Source organism: Lithobates pipiens, unplaced genomic scaffold (assembly GCF_037356315.1).
Source record: "Lithobates pipiens isolate NorthernLeopardFrog02 unplaced genomic scaffold, aLitPip1_a1.2 Scaffold_30, whole genome shotgun sequence".
Lineage (NCBI taxonomy): Eukaryota > Metazoa > Chordata > Amphibia > Anura > Ranidae > Lithobates > Lithobates pipiens.
The window spans coordinates 149,349,824-149,368,105 of NW_027507791.1; the positions used below are offsets into that span (position 1 = coordinate 149,349,824).

An 18,282-nucleotide genomic window follows, 5' to 3' on the forward strand; every position below is an offset into this window, starting at 1 on the left:
CAATGACACATGCACCGTGATAGAGGCATCTGACAACAGCACTGTGATAGAGGGCATTGACATCAGCAGCGTGACATAAAGCATTGACACCAGTACCGTGACATACAGCATGGACAGCAACACCGTGATAGAGAGCACTGACAGCAGCACCGTGACATACAGCACTGACATCAGAAGCGTGACATACAGCACTGACATCAGCACCGTGATATACATCACTGACAGCAGCACCGTGACATACAGCACTGACATCAGAAGCGTGACATTAAGCACTCACACCAGCACCGTGATATGCAGCACTGACAGCAGCACCGTAAGCAGCCCCAGGAGGAAGTCAGCACAGCACAGGGATGGTGGGAGCCCCTCATAATAAGAACCCCCAGGAGGAAGTCAGCACAGCACAGGGATGGTGGGAGCCCCTCATAATAAGAACCCCCAGGAGGAAGTCAGCACAGCACAGGGATGGTGTGATCCCCTCATAAGCAGCCCCAGTAGAAATATGACACCGCTCAACCTCTTCAAAGAGGAGGGTAGGGGCATATAGTACGGTGTGCTTTTTTGGGACAAGGAAGTGAGCCAAATGAAGAAGAAAGAAGGTCTCTGTGCTTGATTAAAAAAAATAGTTTATAGACATTTACATGATCTACTGGTCACATGTTTTGAATTCCTCCGAGATCCATGCCTCATTCATTTTTAGAAATGTGAGGTAGTTAACACTGTCGTGAGCTAGGCGAGTACGCTTATCGGTCACGATCCCTCCTGCTGCGCTGAACGTCCTTTCGGACAGGACACTGGATGAGGGGCAAGCCAACAGTTCGATTGCAAATTGGGCAAGCTCTGGCCAGAGGTCAAGCCTGCCCACCCAGTAGTCCAGGGGTTCATCACTCCTCAGAGCGTCCACATCGGCCGTTAACCCGATGTAGTCGGACACCTGACGGTCTAGGCGTTCCCTGATGCTGGATCCGGATGACACCTGTCGATGGGTCAGCTGAAAGAATGACCTCATATCCGAAGTCACCAACACATCTTCAAACCGGCCTCTTCTTGCAGGCGCTGTTGGATTGGTACCCGCAAATCCTTCTCTGGGAGTGGGAATTGCTCCTCTGCCAGCGCACGCAAAAGCAGAATGCAGCATTTCTCGAAGCAAGGCCTGGAAGTGCTGCATTCTGACAGCCCTCTGCGACGGCGGTAACATTTCCGCCATTTTGTGTTTGTACCGGGGGTCTAAGTACGTTGCCACCCAGTACTGGTCCTTGACCCTTATGCTTTTTATACGGGGGTCCCTATTAAAACACTGGAGCATGAAGGCCCCCATTTGCACTAAAGTGGAAGCGGTGTGGTGGCCTGGCTCCTGCTCATCATCCAGGATAATGTCGTCCTCTTCATTCTCCTCTCCCCATCCACGCACAACAGGGATCCCAGAAAGGTTTAAAGCACGCTCTTCTTGCTCCTCCTCATCCGCCCCGGCACCATCCTCCTCTGACTCCTCTTCAGACTCCTGTTGTTGACTTGTCTCAGATAGAGTAGCCCCCCCCTGGGAATTCATCCAGCATTGCCACTTCCTCATCTTCCCGCTCCTGCTCCTCCACAGCCTGATCAATGACACGGCGCAATGCACGCTCCAGAAAGAAGGCATAAGGTACCATGTCACTGATGGCGCCATGGCTGCGACTGACCAGTTTGGTGATCTCCTCAAATGGCCGCAGAAGTCTGCATGCGTCGCGCATGAGCAGCCACTGGCGCGGTGAAAAAAAACCCAGCTCCCCAGAACCGTTTCTTTCGCAGAGTTCATACAGGTAGACGTTAACTGCACGTTTCTGCTGGAGCAGCCTATCAAGCATATAGAAGGTTGAGTTCCATCGCGTCGGGCAATCGCAAATAAGACGTCTGACCGGCAGATGGTGTCGCCGCTGAATGTCAGCAAGGCGAGCCATGGCCGTGTAAGATCTTCTGAAATGGGCCAAGATTTTCCTTGCCTGCCGCAAGATGTCCTGGACCCCAGGGTATTTGACAAGGAATCGCTGCACGACCAAGTTTAAGACGTGTGCCATGCATGGCACGTGCGTGATTTTGCCCTGTTTCAATGCGCTAAGCAGATTGGCACCGTTGTCACACACCACTTTACCAACTGTCAAATTGAGCGGTGTTAGCCACTGATCTGCCTGTGAACGCAAAGCTGAAAGGAGTGCCGGGCCAGTGTGGCTCTTGGCTTCCAGGCACAAAAGACGCAGCACGGCATGGCAACGTCTCACCTGGCATGTGGAATAGGTTCTGGGGAGCTTGGGCGGTGCAGCGGAAGAGACGCTAGCAGCGGAAAAGGAGGAGCCAGCTGAGGAGGAGAGGGAGGAGGATGGAGTAGGAGGAGGAGGAGAAGAAGAGTCAGGCCTGCATGCAATCCGTGGTGGTAAAACCAAATCTACACGGGTGCCACGGGTTACATGCTTGACGGCCGTCAGAAGGTTCACCCAGTGGGCAGTAAAACTGATATACCTTCCCTGCCCGTGTTTGCTAGACCACGTGTCTGTGGTCAGATGTATCTTGGCACCGACACTGTGTGCCAGAGATACATTCACTTGCCGCTGAACATGGCCATATAGCTCTGGGATGCCCTTCTCCGAGAAATACTTCCTTCCTGGGACCTTGTGGTGTTCCAATGGCCACAAATTTGCGAAAGGCCTCCTAGTCCACCAGTTTATATGGCAGTAGTTGGCGGGCTATCAGTTCTGACAAGCCAGCCGTCAACCGTTGGGCAAGAGGGTTATCCGGCGTCATCATTCTTTTACGCTCAAACATTAGGCCCACGGAAGCCTGCCTTTTTGCAGAAAAACGTGAGCTTGGCGTGATGGAAGGTGGAGTGGAGGACAATTGTGAGGAGAGAGGAGAAGACGAGGCTGGACGGTGAGAGCCTGCAGTGTGGCTTTGAGTGTTCCGTTGCTCCCACTGGGCTCGGTGATGGCTGCTCATGTGCCTTCTTAAGGCGGTCGTCCCTAGGTGAGTGTTGGGCTTACCGCGACTAATGCGTTGACTGCAAAGATTGCAGATGGCAACGCTATTGTCAGCAGCGGACACGTTAAAAAAAGCCCACACTGCGGAGCCATGTGCCGGTGTCCTGGGAGCGCCAGATGTGACCGTACATGGTCGATGACTCGCTCCTGATACATTTGCAGTCTGCTTTGTCCCTCCTGTGCAATGTAAGTTATTCCTGCTTCTCCTCCCTATCTGCTGGTCCATATCTCCCTCTGAACTCCCCTCCTCTTCCTCTCTTGTGGGCACCCACGTGACATCACTAGACACGTCATCATCAACATCACCTTCCCCACCGCTATAAGTAGAGATCTCGGAGTAGGCAGCAACACCGGGGACCAACCTCCTCCTTGGGCTGATCTGGGTACTGTCGTCAGACTGCTGAGTAGCGGTTGTTGCTGCCTCCTCTTCCTGATCCAATACCAAGAGTGGCTGCGCATCAGAAATGTCCTCTTGATATGGATCGGAAAATAATTCCAGTGACTCAAGCGGAAGGTATGTGGTGGTGGTGGTGGTGGTGGTGGTGGTGTTGTTGGTGGTAGTGTCTTTGGGGGTGCACATAGCAGAGAGTGAAGAAGAGGGTGCAGATCGAGAGGATGAGGAGGGTGCAGAAGAGTAAGGCTGAGCGAGCCACTCAACCAAGTCTGGTGCATCCTTTAAAGTAATTGAACGCACCTTCTGCAACTTCCCACTTTGGCTCAAGCCTGTTGCTCCTGCCCTACCCCTACCACCCCTGCGGAAGGACCTGCCTCTTCCTCTGCCTGTCATTTTTTAAATGACCCTGTGACAAAACTCTTAGTCCCTATACCGATGAAGGACTGCTGCAGTATAGGGCAGCGGTCAGCAGTGGTGCACCTCAACCCTATCTATTGTGGACCGATACCAGTCCTTACAGAACAGCAGACTGTGCCTCACTCAACCCTATGTACTGTAGCACCCTTCACCAAGTTACCAGTCCTTATAAGGACCTTTGTGGACCAAGTAGGTTGTGTGTGACTGATTAGCAGACTGTACGTCAGTCCCTATACCGCTGAAGGACTGCTGCAGTATAGGGCAGCGGTCAGCAGTGGTGCACCTCAACCCTATGTATTGTGGACCGATAACAGTCCTTATAGAATAGCAGACTGTACCGCACTGGCGCACTGAACCCTATGTACTGTAGCACCCTAGACCAAGTTACCAGTCCTTATAAGAACTTTTGTGGACCAAGCAGGTTGTGTGTTAGTGATTAGCAGACTGTACGTCAGTCCCTATACCAATGAAGGACTGCTGCAGTATAGGGCAGCAGTCAGCAGTGGTGCACCTCAAACCTATGTATTGTGGACCGATAGCGGTCCTTACAGAACAGCAGACTGTACCGCACTGGCGCACTGAACCCTATGTACTGTAGCACCCTAGACCAAGTTACCAGTCCTTATAAGAACTTTTGTGGACCAAGCAGGTTGTGTGTTAGTGATTAGCAGACTGTACGTCAGTCCCTATACCAATGAAGGACTGCTGCAGTATAGGGCAGCAGTCAGCAGTGGTGCACCTCAAACCTATGTATTGTGGACCGATAGCGGTCCTTACAGAACAGCAGACTGTACCGCACTGGCGCACTGAACCCTATGTACTGTAGCACCCTAGACCAAGTTACCAGTCCTTATAAGAACTTTTGTGGAACAAGTGAGTTGTGAATGTTTAGCAGACTGCAGCAGAAGGGCAGCAGTCAAGTATAATATCCTTTCTATATTTGGAAGAAAGAATGTTATACGTGTACAAGCCTATTACCGTACCACTGATACCAGTCCTGAAAAGAACCTTTGTGGAACTAATAGTAGCAGCAAGTCTTTAATCTGACCCTCACTGCCTGACAACACTGCTTCCTTTCTGTCCCTATACAAAGTGGCAAAAGAGTATAATGGAACGATTAGTGGTTACTGGAACAGCTCTTTTGTGGACCTGATAGTAACAGCTAATGATGATGATGATGATGAAAGACTAATCTGGCTGTCCCTAAAATAGCAGCAGACACACCGTCCTTTCCCTTTCTGTAAACTGACAAAAGACACTCAGGCTGCTGCAACAATCAGTAGCACAGCAAACCTATATACACCTAACACCTATACCAGTCCTGAAAAGAACTTTTGTGTACCAAATAGCTAGCGTTTTATCTCTCCCTACTCCACACAGGAACCTTTCCCTATAATGACAGAAGAAAGAATGTAAAATGGCCACCGGATCGGGTGTATTTATAGGTTAGGGGGAATGTCCAAGTGTCCATGTGCTGTCATGTCTCAATTGGCTGGCCTGTACCCCATGACAGACGTGTCATCATAGGTCAAAGTTCTTTTACACATTAAACACGTAAGTCCGCCGGGGCGAACGACGGGAAAAGGCGAGCGAACGTGCGGACCGCGAACGACCGAAATTCGCCGTGAAACGACCGCCGGGCGAACCGTTCGGCCATCACTATCTGCAGGAGTTAGTGGGTGTTGTGTGCCTCCAGCACAATATACACTACCCAATTGCTGGTTTTCCCATCTCCCTGCAGGCCATTACTACAGTGGTGTGAAAAAGTGTTTGCCCCCTTCCTCATTTCCTGTTCCTTTGCATGTTTGTCACACTTAAGTGTTTCGGAACATCAAACCAATTTAAACAATAGTCAAGGACAACACAAGTAAACACAAAATGCAATTTGTAAATGAAGGTGTTTATTATTAAAGGTGAAAAAAAATCCAAACCATCATGGCCCTGTGTGAAAAAGTGATTGCCCCCCTTGTTAAAACATACTATAACTGTGGTTGTCCACACCTGAGTTCAATTTCTCTAGCCACACCCAGGCCTGATTATTGCCACACCTGTTCACAATCAAGGCATCACTTAAATAGGAGCTGCTTGACACAGTAAGGTCCACCAGAAGATCCTTAAAAGCTACATATCATGCCGAGACCCAAAGAAATTCAGGAACAATTGAGAAAGAAAGTAATTGAGATCTATCAGTCTGGAAAGGGTTATAAAGCCATTTCCAAAGCTTTGGGAATCCAGCGAACCACAGTGAGAGCCATTATCCACAAATGGCGAAGACATGGAACAGTGGTGAACCTTCCCAGGAGTGGCCGGCCGCCCAAAATTACCCCAAGAGCGCAGCGACGACTCATCCAAGAGGTCACAAAAGACCCCACAACAACGTCCAAGGAACTGCAAGCCTCACTTGCCTCAGTTAAGGTCAGCGTTCATGCCTCCACCATCAGGAAAAGACTGGGCAAAAATGGCCTGCATGGCAGAGTTCCAAGGAGAAAACCACTGCTGAGCAAAAAGAACATCAAAGCTCGTCTCAATTTCTCCACAACACATCTTGATGATCCCCAAGACTTTTGGGACAACATTCTGTGGACCGATGAGACAAAAGTGGAACTCTTTGGAAGGTGTGTGTCCAAGTATATCTGGCGTAGAAGGAACACTGCATTTCATAAAAAGAACATTATACCAACAGTAAAATATGGTGGTGGTAGTGTGATGGTCTGGGGCTGTTTTGCTGCTTCAGGACCTGGAAGACTTGCCGTGATAAAAGGAACTATGAATTCTGCTGTCTTCCAAGAGATCCTGAAGGAGAATGTCCGACCATCTGTTCGTGTACTCAAGCTGAAACGAACTTGGGTTCTGCAGCAGGACAATGATCCTAAACACACCAGCAAGTCCACCACCGAATGGCTGAAGAAAAACAAAATGAAGACTTTGGAGTGGCCTAGCCAAAGTCCTGACCTGAATCCTATTGAGATGTTGTGGTATGACCTTAAAAAGGCCGTTCATGCTCGAAAACCCTCTAATGTAACTGAATTAGGACAATTCTGCAAAGATGAGTGGGCCAAAATTCCTCCAGGACACTGTAAAAGCCTCATTGCACGTTATCGCAAACGCTTGGTTGCAGTTGTTGCTGCTAAGGGTGGCCCAACCAGTTATTAGGTTTAGGGGGCAATCACTTTTTCACACAGGGCCATGATGGTTTGGATTTTTTTTCACCTTTAATAATAAACACCTTCATTTACAAATTGCATTTTGTGTTTACTTGTGTTGTCCTTGACTATTGTTTAAATTGGTTTGATGTTCCGAAACACTTAAGTGTGACAAACATGCAAAGGAACAGGAAATGAGGAAGGGGGCAAACACTTTTTCACACCACTCTATGTCTGGAAGGTCAACAAGGAGAGGCAGACAGTCACAAGCCAATAATAGAGAGCAAGCAGGCTCTGTGTCTAGAGACAACAGTGCTGGTTGTGGACGCGGTGCATCATCATCAGCAAGTGGCCATGGGAAACGCTTGTCCTTATTTTCAGCAGCTGGACGCGTTGAGCCGCATCATGCTGAAGACTTGGTAGAGTGGATGACCAAGCCCTCTTCATCCTCCTCATCCTCTCTCACTCAGGCTCAGGGTACTAGTAAAGCAGCTGCCAACGCATCCTCTTTCCTCGTCTCAATGTCATCATCATTCACTCCTTCCCTAGACCCACCCTGTCCTCCTGAGGAGTCCCCTGAACTGTTTGAGCACAGTGTTGGGTACATGCTGCAGGAGGATGCCCAGTGTTTTGAAGGCTCTGATGATGATACTCAGCTAGAGGAAGGCAGTTGTGTGAGCAAAGAGAGAGGGGATGCTCATGAAGGACAGCAATCTGGCAGTCATGTTCCATCAGCTGCAGCATACTGCCAGGCTTGCTCCAGTGATGAAGAGGAAGGTGATGATGAGGTCACTGACTCCATGTGGGTGCCTGATAGGAGAGGAGGAGGAGGCACATCTCCAATGAGGCATTAGGGGCAGCACACTGACTGAATCACACTGCAGAGTTCCGCCTGTGCAGGGCGCTGCCTCTGTGCGTTATTCCAAAAGTTCTTTCGTGTGGGCCTTTTTTGAGATGAGTGCATCAGATCGCACCGTTGCTATTTGCAACATATGTCTCAAGCGTATCTCGCGTGGCCAAAACATTAGCCGCTTGGGCACCACATACTTGACCAGACATATGTTGACCTGCCATGCAGCTCGTTGGCAAGCGTACCTTAAAGACCCACACCAAAGAACAAAGCGGACCACTCCTTGCTCCTCATCAGCTGGGATCTCCAACCCCACTAGACCTTCAGTCCTCTCTGAAACCTCTACTGAGAGGAATGAAGGTGTAGAATTAGGTGTGTCACAGCCAAGTGCTTGCGGGCACTCTGCTAGCAGTACACCCGTGTCCGATTGTAGCAGGCAAATTTTCCTGCCCCAGCTGCTGGACCGTAGAAAGAAATTCACTCCCAGCCATCCACATGCCCAGCAGTTGAATGCTAGCTTGGCTAAATTGCTAGCACTTCAACTGCTGCCTTTTCAGTTGGTAGACTCCGACCCCTTCCGTGAGTTTGTGCAATGTGCGGTTCCTCAGTGGCAGGCCCCCAAACGCCACTTTTTCTCACAGAAGGCGATTTCGGATCTCTACCGGCATATGGAAGGCAATGTCCTTGCCTCGCTGGACAGGGTGGTCAGCGGTAAGGTGCATATTACTGCTGACTCATGGTCCAGCAGGCATGGACAGGGACGTTACCTATGATTCACAACCCATTGGGTCACTCTTCTGGCAGCTGGGAAGGATGCCGGACAAGGTGCAGTAGTGTTGGAGGTTGTTCCACCACCATGCCTCCAAAATGCTACTACTGGTTGTGACACACCTCTCTCCTCCACCCCTCCTTTTCTTCTTCCTCCATGGCCTCTTCCAGTGCTCTGTCCTCGGAACCAGAGGTTCTCCATAGGCGTTCAAGGGGCTACACAAGTACGCAGGCAAAAATATGCCATGCCGTGCTTGCGCTGGTTTGTTTGGGGGACAGGAGCCACACTGGGGCAGATATATTGTCAGCTCTGCAGGGGCAGGCCGAGAGGTGGTTGACGACATGCCAGCTTAAGCCAGGAATGGTGGTTTGCGACAATGACACCAACCTCCTCTCCGCCCTCCGACAGGGACAACTGACCCATGTGCCCTGTGTGGCTCACGTCCTTAACCTGGTGGTGCAGCAGTTCTTGGGCAGGTACCTGGGCTTACAGGATGTCCTGAAGCAGGCCAGGAAAGTCTGTGTGCATTTCCGCCGATCATTTAATGCCAGTGCTCGGCTGGCTGAGCTCCAAAAGGAGTTGAACCTGCCCAAGAACCGCCTTATATGTGACATGCCCACCAGGTGGAACTCACGTTGGCCATGTTGCAGCGGCTGCACACTCAGCAGAGGGCCATCAATGAGTACCTGTGTGACTACGGCACCAGGACAGGGTCAGGGGAGCTCGGTTTTTTCTCACCACCCCAGTGGGGCATGATCAGGGATGCATGCAATGTCCTGTCACCGTTTGAGGAGGCCACAAGGATGGTGAGCAGAGACAGTGCATGCATCAGTGACACTGTACCTCTTGTCCACCTGTTGAAGCATGCGCTGCGTGGAATAATGGACAGGTCACTTGAGGCAGAACAGAGGCAGGAAGAGGAGGATTTCCTTGCCTCTCAAGGGCCCCTTTATCCAGACAGTGTTCTTGCTGTCCCACCCATCACACAGGAAGAAGAGGAGGAGGAGGAGGATTGTGTCAGCATGGAGGTGGAGCCTGGCACTCAGCATCAGCAGCAGCAGTCTTGTAGGGATGATTTACAGTCCCAAGAAACCCATGGACTTGTACCTGGCTGGGAAGAGGTGGCTGCATATCATGTTGTCCTTAGTGACCCAGAGGACTCCGGAACGAATGCCTCAGCTAACCTACACTGCATGGCCTCCCTGATACTGCAAAGCCTGCGGAAGGATCCCCATATTCTTTGGATCAAGGAGAGGGACCATTACTGGCTGGCCACTCTCCTTGATCCACGGTACAAGGGTAAGGTTGGTAAGGGAGCAGAGGATGAGACATCTCCGGGAGGCCTTGCAGAAAGGTCTGTGCAACGCGTTCCCAGAGACTGGGCGGTTACAAACTCCTCGTCCTGGACAACGTTTTGCTGAGACTTCGGTCAGAAGGAGCGGTGGAGAGGGTGGCCGTCTGACCAATGCGTTCAGACAATTTTTTAGTCCGCAGCCCCAAGGTATGATCAGTGAAAATCCTCTGGGTTACTGGGTCTTGAGGATGGATCACTGGCCAGAGCTTGCACAGTATGCAATTGAGCTACTGGCCTGTCCTGCATCCAGCGTTCTTTCGGAACGCACCTTCAGTGCTGCTGGTGGCTTTGTAACCGATCACAGGGTGCACCTGTCCACCGACTCAGTTGATCAACTGACCTTCATAAAGATGAATCAGTCTTGGATCACCACCAGCTACCAAGCACCTGAAGCTGATGTAACTGAATAATTTTTTTGGAAATGCCACATCCCTTCAAGACTGCCTATGCTGATGCTGAGTGACTGTCCTGTTATGTTGAATGACTATTCTCTTCCTCCTCAATGATCCCGCTGATATCTTGGAAGAACATTTTTGGTTCTGGGCGATGCCACCAGCCCAGTTTTTCAGCCCTGTTTAACGGGGGCGTGTAATTACAATTTATGATGCAATGCTTTACAGCAGGGCTCATTCCTCACTCTAAATAGAGTATATGGGAAAGGTTGCAGTGTTGTGGCACCAGCACCAGTGCCACCAGCCCAATTTTTCAGCCCCTGTTTAACAGGGGCGTATAATTAAAATTTTTGATGCAATGCTTTGCAGCATGCTCATTCCTGCACTCCAAATAGAGTATATGAGAGAGGTTGCAGTGTCATGGCACCAGCACCAGTGCCTAAGGCCCAATTTTTCAGCCCCTGTTTAACAGGGGCATGTAATTACAATTTTTGATTCAATGCTTTGCAGCAGGGCTCATTCCTGCACTCCAACTAGAGTATATGGTAGACGTTGCAGTGTATAGGCCCAATTTTTCAGCCCCTGTTTAACCACTTTCAGACCGGACCATTTTGCTGGTAAATGACCAGAGGTCTTTTTACACTTTGGCACTGCGCTGCTTTAACTGGTAATTGCGCGGTCATGCAATGTTGTACCCAAACAAAATTTGCGTCCTTTTCTTCCCACAAATAGAGCTTTCTTTTGATGGTATTTGATTGCCTCTGCGATTTTTATTTTTTGCGATATAAACGTAAAAAGACCGCAAATTTTGAAAAAAAATGATATTTTCTACTTTTTGTTATTAGAAAAATCCAATAAACTCAATTTTAGTCATACATTTAGGCCAAAATGTATTCAGCCACATGTCTTTGGTAAAAAAAAAGTCAATAATTGTATATTTATTGGTTTGCGCAAAAGTTGTCACATCTACAAACTAAGGTACGTTTTCTGGAATTTACGCAGCTTTTAGTTTACGACTGCCTATCTCATTTCTTGAGGTGCTAAAATGACAGGGCAGTACAAAACCCCCCCAAATGACCCCATTTTGGAAAGTAGACCCCCTAAGGAAATTGATAAGAGGCATGTTGAGCCCATTGAATATTTTATTTTTTTGCCTCAAGCGATTGAATAATGACAAAAAAAAAATTTTTTTTTTTTTTTTACACAAAGTTGTCACTAAATGATATATTGCTCACACATGCTATGGGCGTATGTGAAATGACACCCCAAAATAAATTCTGCTGCTTCTCCTGAGTACGGGGATACCACATATGTGGGACTTTTTGGGAGCCTAGCCGCGTACAGGGCCCCGAAAACCAAGCACCGCCTTCAGGCTTTCTAAGGGCGTAAATTTTTGATTTCACGCCTCACTACCTATTACAGTTTTGAAGGCCATAAAATGCCAAGATGGCACAAAACCCCCACAAATGACCCCATTTTAGAAAGTAGACACCCCAAGCTATTTGCTGAGAGGCATGTTGAGTCCATGGAATATTTTATATTTTGCCACAAGTTGCGGGAAAATTACAAACTTTTTTTTTTTTTTTTTTTTTTTCACAAAGTTGTCACTAAATGATATATTGCTCATGCATGCCATGGGCATATGTGAAATGACACCCCAAAATAAATTCTGCTGCTTCTCCTGAGTACGGGGATACCACATATGTGGGACTTTTTGGGAGCCTAGCCGCGTACGGGGCCCCGAAAACCAAGCACCGCCTTCAGGCTTTCTAAGGGCGTAATTTTTTGAGTTCACTTCTCACTACCTATTACAGTTTTGAAGGCCATAAAATGCCAAGATGGCACAAAACCCCCACAAATGACCCCATTTTAGAAAGTAGACACCCCAAGCTATTTGCTGAGAGGCATGTTGAGTCCATGGAATATTTTATATTTTGCCACAAGTTGCGGGAAAATTACAAACTTTTTTTTTTTTTCACAAAGTTGTCACTAAATGATATATTGCTCACGCATGCCATGGGCATATGTGAAATGACACCCCAAAATAAATTCTGCTGCTTCTCCTGAGTACGGGGATACCACATATGTGGGACTTTTTGGGAGCCTAGCCGCGTACGGGGCCCCAAAAACCAAGCACCGCCTTCAGGCTTTCTAAGGGCGTTACAGTTTTGAAGGCCATAAAATGCCAAGATGGCACAAACCCCCCCCCCCAAATGACCCCATTTTAGAAAGTAGACACCCCTAAATTTAGGGGTACACTAGTGAGACTAGGTAATAAATGGCGGGTGCCCTGAAACTATAAAAAAATAACTAACCAACCAGCGTCACCTGTAACAGTTATATGGTGATCACTGGTGAAAGGGTTAACTAGGGGGCAATCAGGGGGCTTTATGCGGTAGTATATGGGGGTCCCTGGCGCTATAAAAAGCTGCGGCGAACCTAAATACCTACCTGCCTAACTAGCGTCACCTGTGACACTAATACAGCGATCAGAAAAACGATCGCTTATTAGGCTGGGTTCACACTGGAGCGATGCGGGAACGCCACGAATGCGCGGCGGGTTCCCGCATCGCATGCCTCCCGGCGGCAGTTCACACTGCCCTATGCGAACTGCTGGGAGTGTCAGTGAAATGTTAATGACACCCCCAGATCAGTTCGCATATCGCAGTGCGATCTGCAAACTTGGATCGCATGGTGTGAACACCCATGCGATCCGATTCTGCTGCGGACCAAAAAAAGGGTCCCGTGCGAGTTTGCGGCGGGTGCGGCGGGTGCGACACGAATTCAGCCATACTATCTGTATAGCTGAACTCGAATCGCACAGAGATCGGATGTGATTTGCACTGCAGTGCGGTGCGAATCACATCCGTTCTCATAAACCGCTGCAATGTGAACCCAGCCTTAGTGACACTGGCGACGGGGGGTGATCACGGGGTTAAACCTTTATTGGGGGGGTTAGGGGGGTACCTTAGAACTAAAGGGGGCTAACCCTAACTGCCCTAACAGTTATTAGTCACAAATGACACCTGCCGGGTGATCAGGGGGTTAAACCTTTATTAGGTAATAAATGGCGGGTGCCCTGAAACTATAAAAAAATAACTAACCAACCAGCGTCACCTGTAACAGTTATATGGTGATCACTGGTGAAAGGGTTAACTAGGGGGCAATCAGGGGGCTTTATGCGGTAGTATATGGGGGTCCCTAGCGCTATAAAAAGCTGCGGCGAACCTAAATACCTACCTGCCTAACTAGCGTCACCTGTGACACTAATACGGCGATCAGAAAAATGATCGCTTATTAGGCTGGGTTCACACTGGAGCGATGCGGAAACGCCGCGAATCCGCGGCGGGTTCCCGCATCGCATGCCTCCCGGCGGCAGTTCACACTGCCCTATGCGAACTGCTGGGAGTGTCAGTGAAATGTTACTGACACCCCCAGATCAGTTCGCATATCGCAGTGCGATCTGCAAACTCGGATCGCATGGTGTGAACACCCATGCGATCCGATTCTGCTGCGGGCCAAAAAAAGGGTCCCGTGCGAATTTGCGGCGGGTGCGGCGGGTGTGGCGGGTGCGGCGGGTGCGGCGAATGGCTGAACTCGAATCGCACAGAGATCGGATGTGATTTGCACTGCAGTGCGGTGCGAATCACATTCGTTCTCATAAACCGCTGCAATGTGAACCCAGCCTTAGTGACACTGGCGACGGGGGGTGATCACGGGGTTAAACCTTTATTGGGGGGGTTAGGGGGGTACATTAGAACTAAAGGGGGCTAACCCTAACTGCCCTAACAGTTATTACAGTCACAAATGACACCAATGCAAAAAAAAAAAAAAAAAAAAAAAAATGACATTGGTGTCACTGTGACTGGGGGGGCAGGGGTAATTGGGGGGGTGATCGGGGGGTAAAGGGGGGGTGTGAGTGTGCCTGGCATGTTCTACTGTGTGTGGGATGTGTTGGTGCAACTCACTGATCCGCTCTCCTCCGTGTCGGAACGAAAAATACCGACACGGAGGAGAGAATACATCACTTCCTCTCCTGTGTTTACATTACAGGAGAGGAAGTGATGTCACCGGGGATTTCCATTCGTCGGGAGCGATCGCGAGGGGGTGGCCATGAATGAATGGCCGTCCCCTCGTCCGGGATCGCTCCCGAACGAAAACCGACCGCCGCAGGCACCGGGCGGGGGCCCGATCGGGCCCCCGACCCGCGGGAGGCAAATCACGTACATGTACGTGCTTATGCCTGCCCGTGCCATTCTGCCGACGTACATCGGCGTGCGGCGGTCGGCAAGTGGTTAACAGAGGCATGTAATACAATTTTTGATGCAATTCTTTGCAGCAGGGCTCATTCCTGCACTACAACTAGAGTATATGGCAGAGATTGCAGTGTATAGGCCCTATTTTTCAGGCCCTGTTTAACAGGGGCATGTAATACAATTTTTGATGCAATGCTTTGCAGCAGAGCTCATTCCTGCACTCCAACTAGAGTATATGAGAGAGGTTGCAGTGTCGTGGCACCAGCACCAATGCCTAAGGCCCAATTTTTCAGCCCCTGTTTAACAGGGGGATGTAATTACAATTTTTGATGCAATGCTTTGCAGCAGGGCTCATTCCTGTACTCCAACTAGAGTATATGGTAGAGGTTGCAGTGTATAGGCCCAATTTTTCAGGCCCTGTTTAACAGGGGCATGTAATACAATTTTTGATGCAATGCTTTGCAGCAGAGCTCATTCCTGCACTCCAACTAGAGTATCTGGGAGAGGTTGCAGTGTTGTGGCACCTGCATGCAGTGCCTAAGGCCCAATTGTTCAGCCCCTGTTTAACAGGGGCATGTAATTACAATTCTTGATATAATATTTCAGAGCAGGGCCCGTTCCTGTGCCCACCGAGAGTAACTGTGAGGACTTATAGTGTTGTGGCACCAGCACCAGAACCACCAAAGTCCCACATTTTCTACCACTGTTCAACAATGACATGTAATTACAATTCTTGATATAATTTTGGCATTGACCCATGTCCCCTGGGGCAGGAGCCAGGTCCCCAAACCCTTTTTAGGACAATATCTTGCATATTAGTCATTAAAATTAGCACTTTTTATTTCGAACTTTCGAGTCCCATAGACTTCAATGGGGTTCTGAAGTTCGCACGAATTTTCGGCCCGTTCGAAAGTTCTGGTGCGAACCAAACTGGGGGTGTTCAGCTCATGCCTAGCAGTGACCTCTGTGTTTCTTCTGTATTCTGGTTCTAGTACCATTTGTATGGATCCTTATGCTATTTAGTAATAAGCAAGCCTTTGTTAGTTCACTCATGTTTGCTCAGCACTGCTTGATGCTTTTTGCATTATTGTCCTACCTTGCTACCGGTATACTTAGAGTATATCTTTTTTTTTATATATAAACGTTTTTATTGGGTAAGAAAAAAGGCCAGTAGACCATTACAAAATTTGTTGGGATGCAACCCATTGAAAAACATAGGTCATGTATCAATTAACATCATCTCATAAAATGCGTCATACAGTGTATGATGGATGAAGCACAAAGGATAGTAGTATTGCAGACCAGCAAATAGTTCTACTGCAGCTTTCAGAGCATCCGAACAGAGTATAAAGTATTAACAGTAACAACAAACTTGTAAAACTGAGAAGTATAATGTCTTAGTTCTGTGCTTACAATAATGAAAACCCACATTGCTAGGTTGTTCGTTCATACTTACAGTATATCTTACCATCCAAACACTTAAAGTTGTTACAGAGCTTTATATATTTTATTTATTTGGTCTGTAACAATGGAAAAAATTCAATAAAAAGTATTTTTTTTTAAAAAACTTCTCAAATATGTGTTGACTTATAGACTATAAAGTAATTAGTCTGGTTCATGTGTCAATCTGATCATGGAGATCAGGCAGACTGATAATTTTTCTCCATGGTCACACCTTTCCTAGACTGGCACATTCTGCAGGGAACTGGAACTGCTGTATAATGCAAACTATCGGGTTGATTTACCAAAGGCAAGTAGGCTGTTCACATTGCAAGGGAATTATAACAAGGCTAAAGTGAATGTAGTGATATTTCACTTTACAAAAAATACCCAATCACATACAAGAAAAATTAAACAGCATTTTTGATTGCACAGGATTGGATGATGGAATTGAGCAGAACTTCACCTCATTCTGTAGACTCTGTGAAAAAATAATTTACAAAATGCAATTTCCTTTGCAAAGTGAACAGTCTATTTACCTTTTGTAAATCAACCCTAATGCCTCAGAAATTTTCACTAGATATTGCCTCTTACTTACATTTAAGATTAATAGGCTTGGTTGTGGTAGTAGTGATGGATAGAGGGGGTCTTTGTTTATATCTAAAGAAAATGATTTTCAATTTCAAACACTTCATATACAACTGGAGTATACCTTTAAGGTAAAATTTATATTCACCATCAATCAACTTGCTGGTATTGTCCCAAGAATCAAATTAATCAATATTGTTTGCTGCTAAAGAATATTAATGACATGCTATGACTGACAATGTTTTTCTTATAGCTGCTTTTATTTCCTTATTTCGTACACTGTAGATGAGAGGATTTAGCGTTGGTGTTACCACAGTATAAAAGAGGGCCACAACTCTGTCCTGTTTGGGGGAGTAGCTGGAAGGAGGGCGTAAGTGCATGAACAACACTGTTACATAGAAGAGGAAGACTACGACAAGGTGGGAGGCGCAAGTAGAGAATGCTTTTTGCTTTAGTTTGGCAGATTTTATATTTAGTATGGTCAAGGTGATGAAGAGATAAGATGCAAATATTAGCACCAAGGTGCTTCCAATTACTACTATAGCTGCAACATACTCCAAGATCTCATTGAACCAAATATCTGCACAGGCCAAATGAAGTAATGGTGGCATCTCACAGAAAAAATGTTCAATATTGTTGGATTTACAGAAAGGCAACCCAAAAGTATAAAGCGTAAGATGTACAGGAACAGCAAAGCTCACAGTCCAGCATCCAGCAGCCAGATAAAAACACAGTTTTTTGTCCATGATCATGTGGTATTGCAGAGGTTTACAGATGGCATTGTATCTGTCAAAAGCCATAATAGTCAAGGTTAAACATTCTGCAGCAGCTAAAGATGCGTGAAAATATAACTGCATTGCACATCCCAAAAAGGAAATGCTTCTATCCTCTGACAGGGTGTTTGCCAACATTTTGGGCACCACAGTTGTGGAATAACAAATATCGATAACAGCAAGATTAGTCAGAAAAAAGTACATTGGGGTCTGGAGACGGGGGTTAAGTTTTACTGTAATGATCAGTAAAAGATTTCCTAATGATGTCACCATGTACATCAAGCAAAGCAGCATGGAAAAGACAACTTGTAGACTATAGACAGAAGAGAGTCCAAGAAGAATAAAATTCTCTACAATTGTTTGGTTTGAGTTTTCCAATATAACATACAACTCCATTTCTGGTTATGGAGACATTTGATGATGAAAACTCTTGCATTCCTAGAAAAATGTTTAGATATGACAGTTAGTTATACCAAGAAAATAGTCCTATCAAACAAACTTGGGTAAAATTTAGTAATATTATCAAGTTATTATACCTGTATTTCTTCAATTTTCCAAGAAAGAGCCCTTGCGGAGTGAGTGATAGTGGTATAGCTACTCTCATGCTCTGTTAATGTAAAACGAATTGAAAGAGATCAGATATTGTTTATCAAGAGTATATAACTATTCATTTTTCCCAAAAGGGATTTGTTTTCATTGTTTCAGTTCATTATGTAAATTGCTTTGAAGTTTTCAGATTCCCAATCCATTTGAAGTTTTCAAGTCTTCAAAAAGTATCTTCAGATATCTAAAAAAAAAATTCTATTTACTTTGGAACAAAACTTTGCAGTATAATTGTATAAGTCTAAAAAGTACAGCCAAAATCAAGAACGTTTGCATTTTTTAGGTGTGAATAGCATTA

At 47.1% G+C, this 18,282-nt stretch overlaps 1 protein-coding gene across 1 annotated transcript; it reads right to left on the bottom strand.

Annotated features, from left to right (window-relative positions):
- Window positions 1-15,737: 15,737 nt before the first annotated feature.
- On the bottom strand, window positions 15,738-18,022 carry LOC143943282 (olfactory receptor 5F1-like). The gene is made up of 2 exons (XM_077464930.1): window positions 17,918-18,022; window positions 15,738-17,819 (listed from the first exon to the last, which is right to left on the bottom strand). Exon 2 carries the CDS (start codon window positions 17,775-17,777, stop codon window positions 16,824-16,826), a length of 954 nt encoding a protein of 317 aa, XP_077321056.1. The 5' UTR covers window positions 17,778-17,819; window positions 17,918-18,022; the 3' UTR covers window positions 15,738-16,823.
- Between the last annotated feature and the right edge of the window lie 260 nt (window positions 18,023-18,282).